This window comes from Anomaloglossus baeobatrachus, chromosome 5 (genome assembly GCF_048569485.1).
Source record: "Anomaloglossus baeobatrachus isolate aAnoBae1 chromosome 5, aAnoBae1.hap1, whole genome shotgun sequence".
Taxonomy (NCBI): Eukaryota; Metazoa; Chordata; class Amphibia; order Anura; family Aromobatidae; genus Anomaloglossus; species Anomaloglossus baeobatrachus.
In genome coordinates, this window is record NC_134357.1 from 464330443 (window position 1) to 464353716 (window position 23274).

Here is a 23274-nt window from a genome sequence, read left to right on the forward strand (position 1 = left end):
TTTATCAGCTCTTTTATGCATTAATCATTTGTAGCATTAGTAAATTTATAAATTAGGCTGCATTTGCAGGAGGTGTAACTAGGGAGGCTGCCCTCTCAGATGGATGCCACTCTTTAAGCCCATAGGGCATCTGTCACCCATAGGTTGGGGTCATATAGCATCCCATGTGAGAGAACTGGATGCGACAGCAGCATGATATAGGAACAGATACCCTGATTCCAGCAATGTATCACTTACACAACTGGGTGCAGCAGTTGTCACATATATCTGTGCTTTAGATCTAGCAGAGCTCTAAATGCTGAGCCCTGTATAACCCCGCCCAGAACATTGATAGGCAGATTTCTCTCTACAGTTTATATTGTTACTCACCGGGGGCACAGGGGTCCCTGGCTACTTCTGGCTGGGATGGGCTCCTCGGCACTGCGGTATTGTCACGTTTAGGGGGGATTTTGACTTAGAGGCGTTCAGTCATAATCCCACAGATGGTAGCTTCGCCCCATTGGCTCCTCAGCCAGGTACACGCACCAAACGTCTGACTGTCATGAGACAGGTTAGTTTTACCCTACTGATGATGTGTTGTCGCAATAGCAGTCCTGCTCAGTACGAGAGGAACCGCTGGTTCAGACATTTGGCGCGTGTGCTTGGCTGAGGAGCCAATGGGGCGAAGCTACCATCTGTGGGATTATGACTGAACGCCTCTAAGTCAGAATCCCCCCTAAATGTGAGGGTACAGTGGTGGGGTCAGGATTGGCCCAGAAGTCCTGTAGTGATAATCATATGCCGATAAAACACATCACTGGAATCAGGCTCTCTCCCATATTATGCTGCTATAAGATTGCATAGCAAAAACCTGATGACAGATTCCATTTAAATGCATTTTCCTGCCACATATTCTAAATGGACACTGTGGAAAAGCAATCTCAGATAGTGTACTGTTCATAAACCCACCATGTCCACCATGCTGGGGTCAGTGAGGACTCGCAGAGTAGAGGAGTGAATTTTCCTGTTTTATGCACCTCTCTGGTGACGAACTACAACAGGAAGGAATTAAAAAACAAGATATTTCATCTGTTAGAGGTGGCCAGTTCACCTCTTCTCACCCCTCCCCACCTTCATGTGTGTGTGTAAGCCCTGGCTATATGTCTATCAGTGATGGGTGGACAGTTTGGCCAGGGGGAACCTTACAATGGCTGATAACAGCACCAGCTACCTGTTTTGGCCATAATTGCTTGAAAACAGGATACATAGATGAAGTGAAGCCAAGCAGAACATAGGATTCCCCACGCCATGCAGCCGAGCCCCTCTACAGCTGTTACAGCTCTTTTTACCATGAGAAACAAATACTCAATTACAGTAAATGACTCAAAGCATTGCAGAATGGAACAGGCATGTTTCCCATGTGTGGACGTCCAGCTTTTAACCTGGGAACCGAGTTCTAGGCGATAGTTCAGACTATTATTTTCTTACTGTGATCCAGAAAACTCATGAGAAGTGCAGAACTTAAAAAGTGAAGATGGAAGGATAGTCACTATCAGGACAGGTTGGACCAAAGGAAGTTAGATTTGGGAATCATAAACTCTATAGGGAACTCATCACTTCCGTTGAACTTCCAGACCTAAGGAAAAACGTTTTCTGGAATATAATACCTATTGAAAAAGAAATGCAATCCTCAGAATGTAAGAACTTCTGAAAAGGATTCTCTAGATTTTTCACTCTTCGAATCGGTTTCAGGTGTATTGGTTTGTGTCTATATCTCCACCCATCTCACAAATTAGCTCTCACATTGAGCATTCAGCTTTGGTCTTGTTTTCTTCATACATTTTTCCAATGCTTGCAAATTGGGCACAAGGATGAACTGTAGTTACAATTTAGGCTCCGTTCACATGCTGTGGCTGTTGCCCAAAATCAACTGCAACTAAAGAAAGTGAAATTGGTTTATGGTTACTGCTGCTTAGCTGCGTTAATAAGGAAACTTTTCATTCTGGCTCTCATAGACTTGTATTGAGCACTTGTGAAGTAACTTGTAAAACCGGCCAGTCAGAACTTGTGCTCACAGGATGACACCTGTCACGGCTGCCTCTCTGCATTATGAGACTAGTAACAGATTCAGGACTTGAGAGTCATTTCCATTCTTGACTTTCAATATTAAACATGTTTCTTTTCCATTGGCAGTCGTAGGGTTAATGTCAGTATTCCTTGCCAGCAAGCAGGCTAACCACCAGTTCAGGTGTTTCTGGTTTGGACCACTCCCAGACCCTTTGTATGCCCTCAGCTACCTGCACAGGGTGCCGATTATTCTCTTTGCCATTTGGATGCTGGAGCTGGTGGTGGAAGGAGCTGCTGAAACCCTCTCTTGAATTTGCTGTGGTGGCTGCAGCCTTGGTGCTGACTGCAGCAGTCTATTGTTGTGTTCCCCCCTTTTTGTTTTCCTTCACTGGTGTGTTGTTCTAGTGCAGCGGTGGGGCTGGCATCCCTAACCTGCCCACTCGCTAGCCAGGGACTATTGTAGGGTCTTTTCAGGGCTTCATGTTTCTGCTCGGCGACAGGTGAGGAACCTGTGTAGGTACTGGCTAGGAGTGCAGGGTTCAGCGGCAGGTAAGTGGAGGAGATATCCATGTTCACTCTCACTAGTCCTAGGGCCCTGCATTGTTAAAATGTACCCCTTGTTTGTCGTGGTGTAACCACTGTTGTTGTGTGTTTTGGCTCACGTCGGACCTACTCTTGTCCGTGTCCTGACACACTGCTAGCAGGGTTTCTCGGCTCAAAGCATTCAGAACTCTTTAAGATGTCATGTTTTATGTATGGGGTAACATAGGGGCGGACACAGACAAAAGTGGGCCCCTCTACAAAACATTGTAAGGACTAGTTGCAATCCAATAATAGATATCAGCCGTCTTACCCTTTGGGCCCCTGGTTGCACCAATAGTATATCCATCCATGTGGGTAACATTGACATTTGAGATTTGACATCTTAGTTTAGTATTTTGTCCTTTATATTCTTACAATGTGCAATACAGGGTAATATTGTGGTACCGTGTTAGCCAGAAAAATCAATTGAAATACTATGTCCCAAGAATGACAAAAGTATTTTAGGAGTGATACCTTTATAGGCTAACCAGAAAAATTATATTAGCAAGCTTTCAGAGCACAGAGGCTCCTTCTTCAGGCAAATTACAAATTTGTCATTTGCCTGAAGAAGGAGCCTTTGTGCTCTGAAAGCTTGCTAATATAATTTTTCTGGTTAGCCTATAAAGGTATCACTCCTAAAATACTTTTGTCATTCTTGGGACATAGTATTTCAATTGTCCTACATATTCAGAAGACAGTAGGGCGCCTGTCATCCATTGCCGGACCTTTAACTGGCAATATGCATGGATGATACATACAAGTAATACAAAATGAATCACATATTCTTGCCGGCATTCCCCTTGGGGAAGTACCTGTCTGCTGAGATCGACTCTACAGTAATGTACCACTTATTTCACACCTTTATGGTGTCATTCATAAGCGAAGGTAAAATTATACAGGGCCGTGTGTTCGGCCGCCCCCTACTATTACCAAAGCGGGGACGTTTCCGCAAATATTACAGTAATAGATATTCTGTTACTAACAAATATTCAGTTGTAAGTAAATGATTGTAAAATCCTGGCTTTGAAGGATAAACAATGAAGTTTGTTGTATAGCTGTAATGATAAAAAAAACCCCTGTGGTGTCCAAACCACTAACCTTTTGCACCCCCTCAATTGGGTTTTGGCGAAGAAGTTTGATGGTACACATTTACAGCATAATGCCCTGAACGTAGCAGGGAAAGTCCACCTTTCTCACTTTCCCGCACTATTATATTGGCGTGGGCTGCATTTTGCTTATCAGATCTGTATATAGGAAATGCACAGAGCAGGAAATAACACGTGTAATCACCTTGCGGCTTATTTCACTGTCCTGCCCTGTGACACTAACATCACTGGGCTTCTGATCTCATGTCGATCCGTCCCCTTACTCAGCAGTATATGGGTATCTTCATACGTGGAGTATTTTGGGTCACCTAAAAACTAATGAGTCGACCATCAGGGTTTTCGGTAGGGGTACTCTGGCGCTGGGACTACGGATACTCTACTCTCGATGGCAATAACACCGGTGGTCGGTCCCGGCTTCGTGCCCTGGGCGCTCACTCTGCGGCTGTGGAATGGGGTTCAGGGATGATTTTGGGGATATACGTGATGCCACCTGTGGTGTCTGGTAAGCGGGATATACCAGCGCTACCCGCGGCCGACCTCTGAGGTGATGGTGACGGCAGCTTAAGATCTCTCAGCTCCCCACAGGTGGAGATTTCTTACCTCAGGGTGGCGGGTCGCTGACCAGGAGGGAAGCGACCGAGCGGTGATGGCTGCCTTCTTCTCTGACGTCGCAGGGTTCTGTCGAACAGCGGAGAGATGACACACCGAGTCCACATCAGCTTAAACAAGTCCTTTTTACTAGCATCTGGTTTATTTTGCACAGTACACAGCAGCAACAGTTCGGTTACCAGAAGGCCAATGGTCACAAGTTTCGGAGGAGATTTGATGACAGAGTCTCTCTCTGAGGTAACCTTTCTTTGTTTCTTTCTCGGTCTCTGCTCTGAGGGCTCTGTGACTCCCTCTTTAACTCACTCGTTAGTCTTGTCACTGGTTTTCCCAGGGGTCTGATGCTGCACGATTTCTTTATCTATCCCGCAAACAGCGTCGTGAACTCGGCTTGGGGTTAGTGGTTAGACTCTTGATTGGTACCGGGACTCCTCTTATTTAGGATCCCAGGTTAACGGTCAATGGTTTTGGGGATAAACCTGACAAACCTCCTCGGTCCCGTTATACCGGTGTCGACCTGAACTCTTCAGCCGGCTCTCGCCAGACCTAAAGCGTCCCCTTTCCATCTGGGTTACCCCTTTTCCAGTGTCTTTCTTTTCTTTTGGGGTACCCTCGCTCAGGACGTTGGGCTTTTGTTATTTCTAGCCCTTCTTTCAGTCATCAATTTACTCTCATCTCTTCTTGTCACTCCTTACTGACTGACTGTTAACTGACTAACTGTCACCCAGTCGTCCTGGCAACCACGTCGCGTCTCACGCTCAGCTAGGCTCCACCCCCCTATGGACCTACTATATAAACAGTCCCAGGAATATGAAGGTAGGGGCTGCTGAGTCAATGTTACTCAATCTAATATAAGACTCTGCATTTCTTCTCTCTTTCACCTGTGACCAAAGGGCACTGCACCTTGATGTTAAGGTGCTGTATTCATATAAAAACCACAAAAATAATAGAAATTTGAGGTAAAATGACCAGAAAACCACATAAACTATACCTCAAAATAAATATCTTTATTAATAGTATTGATTTAAAATATAGACACCATATGTCTTCCAGACAACAATAAACAAATACAAAGTGAGTGAAAGCTTAGTTGAAATATAGAAAGATGTGAGAGAATGAGTAATAGATCAGTGATAGGTATCGGGCTTCATAGAACCTAAACTAGATCCTTAAATGACCCTTCCTACCAGCGGAGGGTGTCATAATGTTTAGGACCCCCCCCCGCTCCAGATGGCTGGCCCTCACTATCCCTATTTTCTGCAAGCTTGTGTCCACCACCACCAACCAGGTGCAGAGTGTATTAAAGACAAACTACATGTACTACACAATAGCGTTAGATGTAGGTTTTTTCACTGAATAAATATTCAATCTGAAAACTTGATATTTGTTAGAAGGGAGCGACAGGGTCTGCCACGCAGGCTCCTGCAGCTCCTCCCGACGCGTTTCCCCCCCTTCTAACGCAATGAAAGGGGGTTCATCAGGGGTACTAAGTAGAAGACACTTAAAAATTGGTTAAAGCCAGTGACTCAATAAGTCTTCTGACCAGGATAAGTGCGACCAGCATTACTGTATCCTTTTTCACAAAATCCCCTATTGTTCCATCCAGATAAATGGACTTATAGGAGGGGTTATGTCTTTGGATTTACTGATTCCTCCTCACTGAGCCATGGCCCAACGGATGTATATTAGTCTCCAATTTGCGATTTGGTGAAAATTCTCTAGGAATCAGGCTGGAATTACCCCGACCCTGACATATTGGTGTCAAAGGATTCTCTCTTCATGTAAATTGGAAAGTGAAATACATCTGTTGGACCCCTGCTCAATAAGGAACAATCAGGAACCCTGTGGTGAAAAGTCTCCAGGAATTAGGCTGGAACAACCCCTACCTTCACTCATTGGTTGCAAAGGATTCTTCTTTCACGCAAATTGGAGACTAATATACATCCGTTGGGCCATGGCTCAGTGAGGAGGAATCAGTAAATCCAAAGACATAGCCCCTCCTATGAGTCCATTTATCTGGATGGAACAATAGGGGATTTTGTGAAAAAGGATACAGTAATGCTGGTCGCACTTATCCTGGTCAGAAGACTTATTGAGTCACTGGCTTTAACCAATTTTTAAGTGACTTCTACTTAGTACCCCTGATGAACCCCCTTTCATTGCGTTAGAAGGGGGGGAAACGCGTCGGGAGGAGCTGCAGGAGCCTGCGTGGCTGACCCTGTCGCTCCCTTCTAACAAATATCAAGTTTTCAGATTGAATATTTATTCAGTGAAAAAACCTACATCTAACGCTATTGTGTAGTACATGTAGTTTGTCTTTAATACACTCTGCACCTGGTTGGTGGTGGTGGACACAAGCTAGCAGAAAATAGGGATAGTGAGGGCCAGCCATCTGGAGCGGGGGGGGTCCTAAACATTATGACACCCTCCGCTGGTAGGAAGGGTCATTTAAGGATCTAGTTTAGGTTCTATGAAGCCCGATACCTATCACTGATCTATTACTCATTCTCTCACATCTTTCTATTTTTCAACTAAGCTTTCACTCACTTTGTATTTGTTTATTGTTGTCTGGAAGACATATGGTGTCTATATTTTAAATCAATACTATTAATAAAGATATTTATTTTGAGGTATAGTTTATGTGGTTTTAAGGTGCTGTATTCCCCTGTAGCGCCTAACCACAGGGGCGCTACACTAACGCATGCCAATAATACAATTAGAGCAAGAAAACCCATTACGGATCTGAAATAAACCCTGATAAAATATGATCTGACCATAAGACGTCTGTTTTACAAATACACTCGTGTCGCTCTACATGGGACACTAGAAATCTGGAAAAATCCCTATAACATTTGCATTCATAGTAGTAAAATATATTATTTTTCTTACAGACACTTTTAGAAGCAGTAAACAATACATAACAACTAGTCCTCTCAGATGAGCAGTAGATACAATCGTATCCAGTTTAGATGCTAGTTGGCTACAATGTATCAGTCCGAAGTTCAGGCTATTAGGTTTTGCTCATCTATGTATAATTAGGCTATTTCAGAGCAAAAAAAAATGGGATATAGGACAAATTGTTACATGACAGATACAAATAGATCCTGAAAGACCCCATTGACGATAATGAGGCCTGTCTGGTTTTTATTATGGTGTAAAAACATGGACAGAGCACCATGGACGAATGAGTGAGGTGTAACAGAAGACCTCTGGTCCATGTCCACCAGGAGATGCCAGTAGTACAATTTTCTTCTGCACTTATCCTTATCTCCCTCCTTACAGGATGCTGTCAAGTCGTTTGTCTCTCTGCAAAACTGCATTACAGCCTTAAATTAGGTCAAAGTGTTTACAGTAAACCTCAAAGTCTAGTGGTTTCATATTCTTCACCCTGATGATTCCTACAGAGATATGTAACATCAGATTACAAGTATAGCAGTGCAAAACTCCCCTGCACATCTCATCCTCGCTATTACCACTGTTATAAAGGGCTCTGGGGTATGTAAAGGACCCTGCAGTACATAAAGGACCCTGCGGTACATAAAGGACCCTGCGGTACATAAAGGACCCTACAGTATATAAAGGAGAAAAAGCACCCTGCGGTATATAAAGGACCCTGCGGTATATAAAGGACCTTACAGTACATAAAAGACTCTGCGGTACATAAAGGACCCTGCGGTATATAAAGGACCCTGCGGTACATAAAGGACCTTGCAGTACATAAAGGACCCTGCGGTACATAAAGGACCCTGCGGTATATAAAGGACCCTGCGGTATATAAAGGACCCTGCGGTACACAAAGAACCTTTCAGTATATAAAGGACCCTACGTTATATAAAGGACCCTGCGGTACATAAAGGACCCTGCAGTATAGTTCATGCAGGACCCAGGCCGGACATCTAATATATTGTATGCAGGTCTACTGCTCGTAGAATAATTGGCATCACTCACTCTCCTATATGACATACTGAAGGAGGTATCTGGTGTTAGCGTAGTAGAGCACTCTCATGTTATGTGAAGAAACCCAACAGTATTTCAAAGGATGTGGTTCCATCTTTGACAATCCGCAATACAGTGGGAGAAAAAGTATTACAACTCCTAACTTGGTAATAATACTAAATTTAAAATCTCAATATACAAAAAAAAGGTCAAATAAAGTTGTCAAAACCATCCTGTGTTGGGACAGTTGACAAACCTGATAATAGGCGATTGTTCTCTATAGAGATTGTACCATGAGGGTGCTTTTAAATAAGGAATTGCAGAATGTAAAGCTGCTTATATACTTAGTTTGGCTTCTTTTTTCCCTTCATACACATGCACCCTCTGCTGAGACCTCTGGTAGTGTCTTATCTCCCCTGAGAACAAAAGGATCAGGCATGTTAAAAAACCAACTGCCTGATCATTCTTTCCTCCAACATGTGCTGTTATGGAAAACTAAGGACACCCTTATGTATTCGATGGTTAGCTAGTCCAGTCAGTAATGGTAGGTCAACGACCAGTAATATAAACATGTGTGTATATATATATATATATATATATATATATATATATACTGTATATTCCCAACTTGCTCAGTAGCTACACGGACTGTAATTCTACTGTAAAAATGCTCCAAGACAATCCATATACCCTTACATACCTTCTTTTAAAAGATTTACCCATACACTAATATCTGAAACTTTTTTTTTTTTTAGAATTTTGCTGAACTTTTCATCGTTGCATGATAAAGTTTTCTTTACATAAAGTTAAGAAACCCCATTTCTGTTTAGCCACATGGTTTGCACCCTAAGGGGTACTTTGCACGTTGCGACATCGCTACTGCGATGTCGTCGGGGTCAAATCGAAAGTGACGCACATCCGGCGCCGGTAACGACGTCGCAACGTGTAAAGCCTAGATGCACCGATAAACGATCGCAAAAGCGTCGTAAATCGGTGATCTGTGTAGTGGTGGTCATTTTCATAATTTCGCTGCGACAGGTACGATGTTGTTGCTCGTTCCCCTGCGTCAGCACACATCGCTGTGTATGAAGCCGCAGGAGCGAGGAACTTCTTACCTGCCTCCACCGGCTATGCGGAAGGAAGAAGGTGGGCGGGATGTTTACGTCCCGCTCATCTCCGCCCCTCCGCTTCTATTGGCCGCCTGCCGTGTGACGTCGCTGTGACGCCGCACAACCCGCCACCTTAGGAAGGAGGTTGTTCGCTGGCCAGAGCGACGTCGCAGGGCAGATAAGTTCGTATGAAGCTGCCGTAGCGATAATGTTCACTATTGCAGCTATCACAAGATATCGCATCTGCAACGGGGGCGGGGACTCTCGCACTCGGCATCGCTACAATCGGCTAGCGATGTCCCAGTGTGCAAAGTACCCCTAAGTGTTGGCCAAAGAGTCTTCTCAGGTGAAGCTGCTTCAGGAAAACTCCAGCAGTCGCTGTGTCATTGTTCCTACAGCGCCTCCGACTCTGTACCATTTAGACTATGTGCGCACGTTGCATTCAGTAACTTGCAGAAATGAACGCATCGTCTGGCAGAATTTGCCATTGTCAAATTTGGTTTTGACCACATAAACGAAGAAATACGCATGCGTTTTTATAGCGTTTTTGCCACGTTTTGACCGCGTTTTACATGCATTTTCATTGAGATGCGTTTTCAATACAAATACACAACTAAATAAAGTTTGAACATTCAAACAGTAGGAAAAAATTAAAAAAAAAAAATAAATAACCTTTAAATCATACACTGTAATGATAATTTACCGAAAATGATTAATGAGATTTAATAATTATGTTCAAAATAAAGTAAAAGTATTGTTTGACTCATTTTTTTAAAGTCGGAATGGATGTGAGGGGAAATGGAAACCTCTTAACCTCGCTATAATGCCAAAAACGCATGCTTTGATTTTGGCAAAAAAGCATGTGTTTAGCATCAAAAAAGCATGTAAAACGCTAGAAATTTCTTTTAGGATGCGTTTTGATAATTCTCATTGACTTCAATATTACCAAAACGCTGCCAAAACGGTAAAAACAATTGACATGTTGCTTCTTCAAACGCAAAGATTTTGACAAATTTTTGTCACAAAAAAAGTAGCATTTTTAGACGCATAGTGCGCACACAATATGCCTATGTCCAATAGACTTTGCTTGGAAATCAAAACGCATGCATTTTTGCATTAAAACACTGCAGTTCAAAACACTGCAGAAATGCATGAAAAAACGCAACGTGCGCACATGGCCTAAAGGGAATTCCTACAAAGTTCATTTTAAAGTTTATTTTAATCAATAGATTTTGGCATAACAATAATTTCCACAATTGGATGTGCGTATATAAAATGTTGCTGTGCTGAGATAATGTTATATATGTGTCCCTTCTATGTACTGTGTAATGGCCGTGTCTGACCGTACAGGGAGATGGATCATACCACATCTCGTAGCAGGGGAGAAAGTAAAAAGTATAGAAACATTACAGCTTGGGATCACAGCTCATTCTGTTTGTGAGGTAAAACATTTCCCTGCTGGATTTTTAAAAATGTTTTACCTCAAAGAAAGCATTGTTATTTGCGATCCCATTCTATAATGTCTATACTTTTTTTACTTCCTTCCCTTGCCCAGGAGATGTGGTATGATCAGACCATATCCCTGTACGGTCAGACACGGCCATTACACAGTACATAGCAGGGACACATACATATATATGTATATAAGATCATCTCATCACAGGAACATTTTTTTAAAACATATCCAATTGTGGAACTTATGGTATTATTATTACAAGATCTATTCATGAACTTTGTGCATCAGAAAACCCCTTTAAGAGTAGAGGTGGGGCGCTTCTGAGAGGAAGCCTCCCAAAGTATGAACAAGTCATGTCTTTTAAAGGGGTCCTCCAGGCTAAAATCACAAGTCTGGAGTCCCTTTATGTGTCACTCTGTGACTGCAGACTTCTGAGTCCTCACATTGTGCAGACTTCACGCTGTAAGGATTTTCTGGCGTCCGAGTCGGGAACGGCGGTCACATAGCCATGAGTATGTGATAAGTAGACTCTCGGCCACAATCTGACTAGAGAGAGGCCTCTCTCAATGCAAGTGTACGGGCAGTATCTCCCTAAAAAAGATGTTCTGTGCACATACCCTCAACCAGTGGTCTTCTCTACCTTTCACATGATCTGGCAGCATGTAGGGAGTTGGAGTCTAAGGCGGGCTTTACACGCTACGATTGTGCTGCAGCGATCTCGTTGGGGTCACGGAATTTGTGACGCACATCCGGCCGCTGTAGCGATCTCATAGTGTGTGACTCCAAGGTGCGATTTTGGATCGTTGCAAAAACGTCCAAAATCGCTCCTCGTTGACATGGGGGTCTGCTCCCAATTATCGATACTATCGCTTTGCCGTTGTTGTTCCTCGTTCCTGCGGCAGTGCACATCGCTGTGTGTGACCCCCGTAGGAAAAAGGAACATCTCCTTACCTGCCACCGGCCACAATGCGGAAGGAAGGAGATGGGCGGGATGTTTGTCCCGCTTATCTCCGCCCCTCCGCTTTCATTGGGCGGCCGCTTAGTGATGTCGCTGTGACGCCAAATGGACCGCCCCCTTAGAAAGGAGGCGTTACGCCAGTCACAGCGACGTCGCTATGCAGGTAAGTATGTGTGACGCGGGTGCGCAATTTTGTGCGCGATGGGCAGCGATATGCCCGTTTCGCACAAACAATGGGGAAGGGTCGCATGCTAGCGATATCGGTACTGATATCGTAGCATGTAAAGCCACCCTTACAGATCCCAGAAACCCTGACATTGTAGACCATTGTACAGCACCGCACCCAGTATCTTGCCGATCCCATATTGTGACCCAATTCTTGTGTTGAGTTGAAGTCTATGCTGCTAATGATGAATTATACATTGTCTGCATGGTTCTGTCACAAGCTATGATGATGATATTTTTGCTCGATTTAATGTTATTTTTTGCACGACTGAAATGTGTTCTGAATTATTACAAAATATAAGGTTTCTGTTGTGGTTTGTGACATTTTACATGCTGGCTGGGGCCTATAATGAGTCCAAAAAAGCATAGTCACCAGGCTTTAAAAATGACAGATGCTGTAATTGCTACTGTCAACATTTCATACAATGCCGTGGACTCACAAACTGCCCCAGGTACCATGGAAAAAGCGTTATCTGGTCCTCAACAACAAAAAAAAAGTTGCAGTTGTAGCATTTTTTTCTTTTCTCTTTTCTTTGTATCTATTTGAAACTCAAAATTGCTTTTTGCAAATCTTTTTCAGAACTGATAGATACAAACCTTAGCTGGATACAAAACATTATATGAGGCCGAAGTCAGTGGTCTCTGAGGCGAGAATTGAAAGTAAAAGGTAACTCCTCACTTTACTCCCTTTTCCTGGCAGTTTCTTACATTTCTGAAACTTTCACTTAGTAGAACTTTATTTTTCTGTTTCTCTGTAAATGTCTCTGAGAGATTGCTCAGAAGTATCGGTTCAGGTTTCTGTACTTCTTCTTGGGCTGTGAGACAATTTCATACTGTGGGAGGAATGTGACAAGTTTTAGTTTTGGGGTAATATATCCACATAGGATTCTTAGAAGTATGGTGCCGGCTGTGCTGTCCTTAGTAGACAAGCCTGCAAGTATTACGATACTTGGAGATCTTGTAATTGTAGGATTCTAGGATCATCTTTAGAAGTTGTGATTGTGCATGACTTGTGTGATGTCATCCTGTGACCATATAAGGCTGCTTTTGATGATGTCACTAGATCCTAATGATTTAGTGTATTGACGCATGTTGTTTTATCTAATATTATAATGTTGATTGGTAGATATGTTTTCTACTGACTTAGATTTGTTTTACATCATATTTCTTATCGTTGGTCATCTAAACATCAAACCGCCTTTTATGAAAGTAAACTGCCTATTAAATGGCTTCTTGCACCTTGTAATGTTTTCTAATATCATTAGAATATGTGATAACATTTTCACTGGTGGAGGTCCAACCTCTAAGACCCCTATCAATAATTTATAATTACAAGGGGTAGTGATCCATTTGGCTTATTCTCTTCACAACCTAATTGCTGGCCACCCATTGTGCAGGGAACTACAGAGCTCCAAAAAACCCAAATGGAGCCATGATGTAGTGTACTTTTGAGTTAGTACCACTAGACAGTGTTGCTGCAGAATTTAAAGGGAATCTGTCAGCATTTTTTGCTACCTTATCTGAGAAAAGAATGATCTAGACGGAGAGATTCTGAATCCAATGATGTATCACTTAGATTACTGGGTGAAGCCTTTCAGACACAATGAGAATTTTTAGATTTAGCCATGTAACAGAGCTGAGAGAGATGTCTCCGCCCACACCAGGTACTCTATAGAGATTGTACATTGACAGTGAGGTATCAATCACAGGAGGAGGTGTGCCAGACTGCCCTGGGCAAGACATTGTCCTGCGCATGATAGGTCCTGCTGCTTAAACAAACATAGCAAATACACAACAGATCTGACTTTGACAAGACAGGCATCCCTGAATTCTTTGTGTTAACCATTGCAGCATGCTGTCTTCAGCTTACATAGCAAAAACCTGTTGACAGATGCCCATAACTAGAAGGACAGCTCTTATTTCCCGGTGAGTGGGGGTCTGATTGCTGCCACGAGGGGAGATGTCTGCAGAATGACATATTATAACCTAGAATTATCACTTATGATCATTACAAATATCCCCATTAAAGGGAATCTGCCATCATAAAATTAACTATTGTTTAAATCAGGTTATTGTGTTAAAAGTTTCTTGTAAACTTTTTTAGAGATTTTTTTTTAATATATTTTCTATATCACAGTCTGAATTAGAAAGAAAAAAAGGATTCTTGCAATTTTCACATTACCTACTGGGGCTTTTTATACTCTTAACTTTTTATTGTTTTAGGAAACAACACATGTACATAGGCACAGTGGTTGGTTCCAGATCCTATCTTTTGCACTGAAGCTTCTAATGAACCCGTGTAAAGGTCATTGTGAAGGGAGGGGGAGAAGGGTCAGCTGTGACATTGCCAATTGTGCGTGCTGTGATACAAGATGTGTATTTAGGTGTTACCTGTCATTGTGATCATGTATTTGATGATAATAAGCCTGCTGTAAAGTCTTCCTGACAACGCAGGAAGTATGAGTGTAAAAGAAAAACCTAAATGGCCAATGTGAAAATTGCAATAGTGGTCATCTCGGGAAGCTAATTGTCACGCCCAGGAGAGATTAGGTGATTGGTAAATCTGCTCCATCAGATCTCACAGATCCAATACATAAGGCATTTTACATTTCTACTGTTTTTGCATTTTAGTCATTTTTGTGAGCATTGTACTTTTTCTTGCATAATAGCTGTAAATTGTACTAAGTTTGTTCCTGTAAGGTCCAGAGTTTCCATGGAACGAGTTGTGTTTTCTTGCCATCGTCCAAGATGGAGTCTGTTGCTTTGTCTTGCCCTTGAACTTCCTATCTGCCCTGCTAATAAATCCCGGAGCAGGAGTTATAAGAAGGGCAGGCAGGCTTTTCAAGGGCAAGATGAGGCAACAGACTCCATCTTGGAGGAGGGCAAGAAAACACAACAAGTTCCATGGATACTCTGGACCTTACATTTCCATGTTTCTCTAAATGTAACTGCAACCTCGGAGGGAAAGTATCTCTTGGTTGTGTTACCCTGTGTTTTCCAGATTGCAAGCAATGTACTTGTCTGATGCTTAGAGAAGTTGGGGGGGCTAGTGTGTTACCCAGGTTAGGCATTTTTCTGGCCTTACAAAATGGCTAGTGGTGTCATCAAGACGCGTGGTGTGGATGTGTCTGTTGACCATAGGTTGCTTATTGGCAGGTTATTGCAATGGGTGAGTGGACAAGTGAGTGTAAGACCCAAAGTGCAGCACATGGGAAATATTCGGGACAATTACTTTTTTAGTATTTTGAGAATCACTAATGCCCCTGCTTCTTTTCACAGTTGTTATTGTCTTTATTAATCACAGTTTATGATTTATTAAGTATAATGTAATAAAGAAACACTGGTTGCTCAATAAGTAATAGTTTTCATCCATGAGACTCAAATAGGCCAGATGTGCGTACGGTGTAGACCCTGGGAAACATTTCTGTCTACTCTGTGCATTCTTATCCCAATTCCATCCTGCTGGTTATAGCTAATAGGGAAATATCTATTGTATATAGAGTATGTGCTATTTTACATGGCTAACACTTGCCTATCATTGTTACTGTACTTTAGCTGTATGGAGGGAACAAAGCTGTAGTGTCTTCATATTTCAGACATACATGACCCATCGGGCTGTCACAATGTACAATGCCTCTGTCACTTGTTTTAAAGGAACATAAAACAGAGAAAATGCGTAAAAAATATATATTTTTAAAATATTAGCTTTTTCTCACTTTATCTCCTTATTTCTTTTGACCCTTTTTTATGTCATGTAACAACTAAAACTGAAATATATAAAGAAAATTGTGGGGTTTTTTTTAACAAAATTAGCCGCGTCCCCCATCTTCTTCCTTTGCTTCTGTGAGGCTTTAAGGCAACTGGCTGCAGCAGAAACCTCTCCCCTCTTACTCTATCTGTAATAGGTCAAAAAGATTAATCCCTGCCTACTTTCTAAAACTCCTCTCTTAGCTGGAGATCAGTAGAGGATTAACTCTAAAGGGGGTGTTACACGCAGCAATATCGCTAGCGATATCGCTGATGAAAGCACCCGCCCCCGTTGTTTGTGCACCACGGGCAAATTGCTGCCCGTGGCGCACAATATCATTCGGAGCCGTCACATGGACTTACCTGCCTAGCGACGTCACTGTTGCTGGTGAACCGCCTCCTTTCTAAGGGAGCGGTTTGTGCAGCGTCACTAAGCGGCCACCCAATAGAAGCGGAGGGGCAGAGATGAGCGAGACGTAACATCCCACCCACCTCCTTCATTCCTCATTGCAGGCGGCCGCAGGTGAGCTGCAGTTCGTCATTCCCGCAGTGTCACACATAGCGATGTGTGCTGCCTCGGGAACGACGTAAAAACCTGCGAGATCAACAATCAACGATTTTTTCAAAAGGAACGACGTGTCAACGATGGACAATAAGGTGAGTATTTTCCATCGTTAACGTCGTTCCTTGCTGTCACACGCAACGACGTCGCTAACAATGCCGGATGTGCGTCACGAAATCCGTGACCCCGGCGTTGCGTGTAGCGGGGCCTTTACTCTGTTTGCATGATTTCTACTAAATCACTAGTATTAGAAACATGCAGACTGACAAACAGTGAGGGCGACATCATTTACTGTTTATTTGTATTATCTGTTTTTAGTGTTCCTTTAAAATTAAAAACAGCACATTATCAATGGAAAAAAAAACCAGGACAATTATTTTGGGTTTTGAGGTCCATAGATCCTTGTGAACATTTTTGTGCTTTCCAGAGCTGTGTCCTAAGTCCATGGTACCCATGCTGGAACTAGCGGACACAGATAGAAAAGGGCCCTTGTGCAAGAACAATATAGGGGCCCTTTTCAGTCATATAGCTCATGAAAATGCACAATTCCACCTGCTTTTGCGGTAGATGTGGCTCCCTGACCTCTTGGGCCCCTGTGCGGCTGCACCAATGATATGTTTGCCTATGCCTGCTGGAATGAAATCATGCCACCACGCTGGACAACAGGTCTTTGTGCGAAGATGATAAACAGCATTAACATGAGCATAAAAGTATATAAACTATATATTATCATGATTCATCTGTGCAAAGATTAGTAGGAATATGTATAAAAACTGATGCAATAGTGGAACAGTTGCCCATAACATCAGGTTGTGGATTCCATTTCTCAAATGGGCAACTACTGGACTTTTGCCTTATACATAAATTTGTCCGATAGTGTTAAGGGTCAGAAACCCCCTTAAAGGGAACCTGTCACGTGGAAAAATGCTATTAACCTGCAGTTATTGGGTTAATTTGCAGGTTAATAGCATTCTGAACCTGCCCGAGACTGCACATTAAACCTTGCTGTCGGGAGGAAATGGACTTTAATTCTCCTGGCAGAGTTTTGGTACGGGTTCAGTCACCTCTCTGTGTATAAAGAGTGGTGGCCGCAACCATGCCCCTCGCACTAACTGATAGCCACTCAGCATTAGAGAAAGCTGTCAGTCAGAGGGGATGGGGGTGTGGTTATAGCCACCACTCTCCATACACAGAGCTGTGACTAAACCCACCCCGGTGCCGCCTCCATGACTGAAACCAGATCGCTGCCAGGAGGAATAAAGTTCTTTTCCTCCCAGCAGTGGGGTTTAATGTGCAGGCAGGTTCAGAATGCTATTATCCTGCAGATTAACCCCATATCTGCTGGTTAATAACATTTTTGTATATGACAGGTTCTTTGTTGTGATATATGTTGGTGCCCCATGATGCAGATTAAGGGCGGCTTTGCACACTACGACATCCGGCGTCACTTGTGATGTCGTAGTGTGTAAATCCTAGATGATACGATGAACGAGCGCAAAAGCGTCGTTATCGTATCATCGTTGCAGCCTCCGACATTTCCATAATGCCGGTGCCGCGACAAGTACGATGTTGTTCCTCGTTCCTGCAGCAGCACACATCGCTGTGTGTGAAGCCGCAGGAGCGAGGAAGATCTCCTTACCTGCCGCCGGCCACAATGCGGAAGGAAGAAGGTGGGCGGGATGTTTACATCCTGCTCATCTCCGCCCCTATTTGCCGCCTGCCGTGTGACGTCGCTATGACGCCGCACGACCCGCCCCCTTAGGAAGGAGGCGGGTCGCCGGCCAGAGCGACGGTTGCAGGGCAGGTGAGTGCATGTGAAGCTGGTGTAGCGATAATTTTCGCTACGCCAGCTATCACACGATATCGTACCTGCGAGGGGGCGGGGACTATCGCGTGCGACATCGCAGCATCGGCTTGCGATGTCGCAACGTGCAAAGCCCGCCTAAGAATGGGGCACCTCTGTCCTCACCAAAGGTTTGTTGTCCATTCCTTCTATGTATCATCTAAATGGTAAACCCCAACCACTGGCCATCAGCTCGGCTTGGATATGGCCACTTCTAGAACATACAGCATTTCCCTTCCTGAACAATTGCCCTTTGACCACTGCCAAGATTCTGTCGGTCCGGCTTGTCGAAAAGCCCTGTAGATCATTGATTAACTGCTCCGTATTCATTTTCTAGCTCTCACGGTTTCTGATTTAACTTGAGCTATAAAACTGTGACGCGAGTGCTCTGTACAATGTATTTCTCACCTCCAGCCCTGCGCTAATCACAATATCACCACCCAACACGCACTTGTAAAGAACATCTCCTTTTGTGTAGCCCGCAGGTACTCCTGGGTGCTCCGCTATTCAATGACTAAAGGTTTGGCAGCACCTGCGACTGGCACAGAAACCAGGCCTTCACCAAACAGAGGGCCATTCATGGCAGCAGGGACTTTAATATAGATTTTTTTACAGCTCCTTGTTGAAAGTGGCCTAAATATCTTTTTTTTATTTTTCCTGACAGGTTTTGTAGGTGGAAGTGTCAGGAAATTAATTCCATCAGGGGCATTTAAACCTTATGGAGAAGCACATAAAAGCAGCAAATTAACCATAATTCTTCGCTCTGTTGCAATAATTACAGACGAGGCTTTGCGTTCTTGCAAGTAGAATAATTAATAGGGATGATCGAATATCTCAAATATTTGGCTTCGCGAATATTCGACGAATAGGTTGCCGATATGCGAATATTCGATGCGCAATATAAGTCTATGGGAAGCCCGAATAGTTCCAAATAGCTGTTATTCAGGTTTCCCATAGACTTACATTGCGCATCGAATATTAGTGAATAGTCGATAGCGGCGACGTACTCGGAAAATATTCGCGAAGCCGAATATTTGAGGTATTTGATCATCCCTAATATTTATTATTATTCTGATCATACATAATGCAGGACAAAATATATTCTATCTGTCCCTATCCCGGCTGGAAAACCCATATTCATATGTGGCAGATTTTATGCAAGAACTGAAATTCATTTCCACTTGTCTGAACTGGGTCGTTTCTGCATGAAGGACACAGATTTCTGAAAGCCACATTCAGATGAATGGTCTCGGTGCAGAAATTTCTGAAACAAATCTACTTATTATTATTATTATTACTGCCTAATAGTCACATGAAGAGATAGCCAAGGACATGACTCGAGAGGTAATCTATAGCTTCCAAAATACTGTACTGATATTGTAAAGAGATAAAACCAACCAAAGCCAAACACTAGATTTCAGACAGCTGACGTGGCCAATTCAGACCATTTCCTGACAATTGTTGATGATCTCTGTGACATAAAAGATACTGATGGGCATCGATCGTAGGCAAATACAAGCTGAAAAGTACAAATTTAGGTGTTTTTTTTGGTCATTGCCAACTTTTGATCGTGTCAAATGTATAAAAGGGCATGACTAGTCACAAAGCAAAGCAGAGATCGATCTACAAATTGTCTTTAATTCTTAAAGGGTTGGTTCACTACTTAGCTTTACTAGCCACATGGATATAACGTTCAGAAACAAGGCTTCTCTCTAATATCTTGTGTTGGCAATAGTGCCTGAGAGCGGCGCTATTGCGGTCCGCTCATCCTCATCACGAGACGCCCTGTGACCTATGAAATCCGGTGATGTCATGTCAACTTCCAGTTGCATCCCCAAGGCTGGCTCCAGTCTTTGTGAGTGACTGGGCTGTGGGTACACTTTCACTGCTTGTCACACCCCAGCATCTCACGTACACCGTCCTTTGCTGCAAAGCGGCGCAAGCAGGAGCGATGCTGGGCTGTGATGTGCAGGGAAACTCCGCACACAGCCCAGTCACTCATGGAGACTGGGGTCGGCCTCGGTGATGCCAAGTCAACTGGAAGCTGACGTGTGATCACCGGATCTCAGAGGTCACGGAGCCCGGGGGTCACACAATGGGGATGAGTGGTCCACAATAGCGCTGCTCACAGGAACTATTGCCAACACAAGGTATTTTGAGAGAAGCCTTGTTTCTGAACATTATATCGATGTGGTCAGTGATGCTAAGTAGTGAACCACCCCTTTAACTTAGCATTCACAGACCAATTTATAACAGCAGTGCGCCATGATGTGCTATTAGAGCTATAAAAACTCTATGAGGTTTCATAATGTAATGTGTGATGTCTGGTTTACGTCCCATTATAGAGAATTTAAAAAAAAAATTGTCATTGCCAAAAAAGATTACTGTGGGCAGATACCTTGTCGGTGGGTCTTATGTATGGAAAAGAGAATTGCATCCTTTCTTTCAATTTAAGCAAATGAAAAACCACGGACTAAATATGTGCTCCCAAGGAGTAGATAATCAAGGCAAGTAGGAAGATAATATATTTATTTTTAAAAGGAATTGGTCAGCAGGTTTTTGCTATGTAATCTAAAGATAGCATGCTGCAAGGGTTAGAACAGAATTCAGGGATGCCTGTCTTGTCAAGGTCCGATCCGGTCCGATCTGTTGTTTATTTGCTATGTTTGTTGAAGCAGCAGGACTTCTCATTGCTTGGAGTACAATGTTACCTGCATGGCAGTCTGTCACGCCCCCTCCTGTGATTCACACCTCATTATCACTGCTCAGTCTCTATACAGAGCCTAGTTTGGGCAGGGACAGGTCTCTCAGTTCTGCTACATGGCTAAATCTAAATATTCTGATTGTGTCTGAAAGACTCCTAGCCAGTAATCTAAGTGATACATCATTGGATTCAGGATCTCTATGCCTACATCATGCTGTTCTCAGATAAGGTAGCAAAAACCTGCTGACAGATTCTCTTTGAAAACTACACATTACGGAGTAGATCAGATTCCTTCATTAGGTCTCTGTTCACAGGATATCTTTCATGTTTTATAAAAGGCTGATCTCAGAATTGCCTCTCCCGAATGAAAGCAATTAGTATAAAGTACACCCAAAAAACACATTATTATGACATTGAAAAAGACAAATAAAAAATGGATGCTGTAACACACTTCAATAAATGTACTCTTAAGCTTCCCATTATATCAGAAGTGTTCCTTTATCTTATCAGATATTTTTACTGAAAGTTGCCATGAAGTGATCTCAAGCATTAACCCTTACATAGTATTCTCAATGCATTTTCATTTAATCTATCCGGTGATGGGAGGATTCCCTATTGATCAACCTATGGTAGCAATTTGGAATAGCCTCTGGTATAGGTTCTATTAATATTAAATTCAGATCTTTGTGATGTTCAATTAAAAACTATTTAGATACATTATGAGTAATTATTCCATTGTGTATTATACATAAGGTTATTCAGGAAAAATGTAATCCCCATGAATTATTTAATTTGTCATGTGTCCCTGTCCAGATGATGCGCATAATGTGTTCTCTTTTGAGAGAGGAGTGCTATGGTGTGAGTGTTAGAGAATATAATCCATTTTGTTCTTATAGAAACCATCTTGTCTTAGCTGAGCTCTAGGACATCATTCAGTTATAATACTGATGGGTGAGGAACTTTAACATTTCTACACACACCCCTATGGCTCTTATTGGTGCATAGATCAGAGGAGTTATTTCTTTGTTTGGGATACTATATAAACTGGTCACATGATGTAATCAAGCAGAAACTTTCAGTGCACCACAAAACGTGTGTGCTGCAATGATTTCCCGAGACCTCATAAAACAAATCTTACTAATTTGGAGTTCCAATGGCATAGGAGTGTATTTCGCTCACATATGGGAACTCATTGTACAAGAAGTTATGCTAATCTGTTTATGGGCCTCTTCGAGCTCCTGCACATAGCTCAGTCCTCCCCTCTTTTATAAGAGATTCATTGATGATCTTTTTATCATCTGGATAGGGACATATGAGGAGGCACTAAATGATAACTCATTGGGATTACATTCTTGATCTGTCCACTCTAGGCATCAGATACAATTCCTCGATTTAGAGATTCTTAAAAATGAACAAGGTAACGGAATCATTACTTCCACCCACTTTAAAATCGAGGATGTTACGGTAATAGAAGCTTAAGGATACATTTATTGACGTGTGTTACAGCATCCATTTATTAATGGGAACCCGTCATGGGGAAAAATCCTATTAACCTCCAGATATGGGGTTAATCTGTAGATTAATAGCGCTCTGAACCTGCCTGGTGCCGGCACGTGAGCCCCGCTGCTGGGAGGAAGTGAACTTTTATCCTTCCAGCAGCGTTAGGGCTTCAGTCACAGGGGAGGTGCTGGTGCTGGTTCAGTCACCGCCCTTGTATGGAGAGTGCTGGCTGTAACGGCACTCCCCGCACTGACTGACAGCTGCTCTCGATTAGAGCCAGCTGTCAGTCAGTGCTGGGGGGCGTCACTCTCCATACACAGAGCAGTAACTGAATGCACACCGGCGCCTCCCTCCATGAATGAAACCCAAATGCTGCCGGAAGGATTAAAGTTAATTTCATTCCAGCAATGGGGTTCAATGTGCAGGCGCCAGGTAGGTTCAGAATGCTATTAACCTGCAGATTAACCCCATATCTGCAGAATAAGAGCAATTCTAACCCTTTAATGAACCTTGTCACTTAACTTAGGATAAGAAGCAGAACCGTAAACTCCGTTTGCAGACAAGTGTTTAGGGGTCTTTTCCTCATCAGTGCAAAGGAGGAGATCTTGTTTAGCTTGATCACTACATCCAATAGGTGGCACTAGTGTTCTAATCCTCTTCCTATTAACAAAGGCAATTTGCATATTTAAACTCCCAGAGGAGCCTATGTCTCCTTATGCTAAGAAGGAGAAACATTTCCCCTCACACCTCCTGTCAGAGGCCTCTCACCCAGCCAAATAAGATCTGTGCTTTGCACTGGTGAGGGGCAAACACCAGGAAACACGTTTGGAAATGGAGTTTCTGATTTGGCTTCTTTTACTAGGTCGTGTGGCAAGGCTCGTTAAAGCATTGATA

At 43.0% G+C, this 23274-nt stretch overlaps 1 protein-coding gene across 4 annotated transcripts in view; it reads left to right on the plus strand.

The window, feature by feature from the left end:
* The window catches only part of NFATC2 (nuclear factor of activated T cells 2), a 207475-nt gene that overhangs the window by 171016 nt on the left and 13185 nt on the right, over positions 1-23274 (plus strand). The window contains exon 10 of one of the 4 annotated variants that reach the window (XM_075350594.1): positions 12605-12691. The exons of the other annotated variants lie outside the window; for them this stretch is intronic. Within the exon in view, the coding sequence (XP_075206709.1) occupies positions 12605-12648 (44 nt within the window). The 3' untranslated portion in view covers positions 12649-12691. The remainder of the gene's footprint in view (positions 1-12604; positions 12692-23274) is intronic. 4 annotated transcript variants of the gene reach the window in all.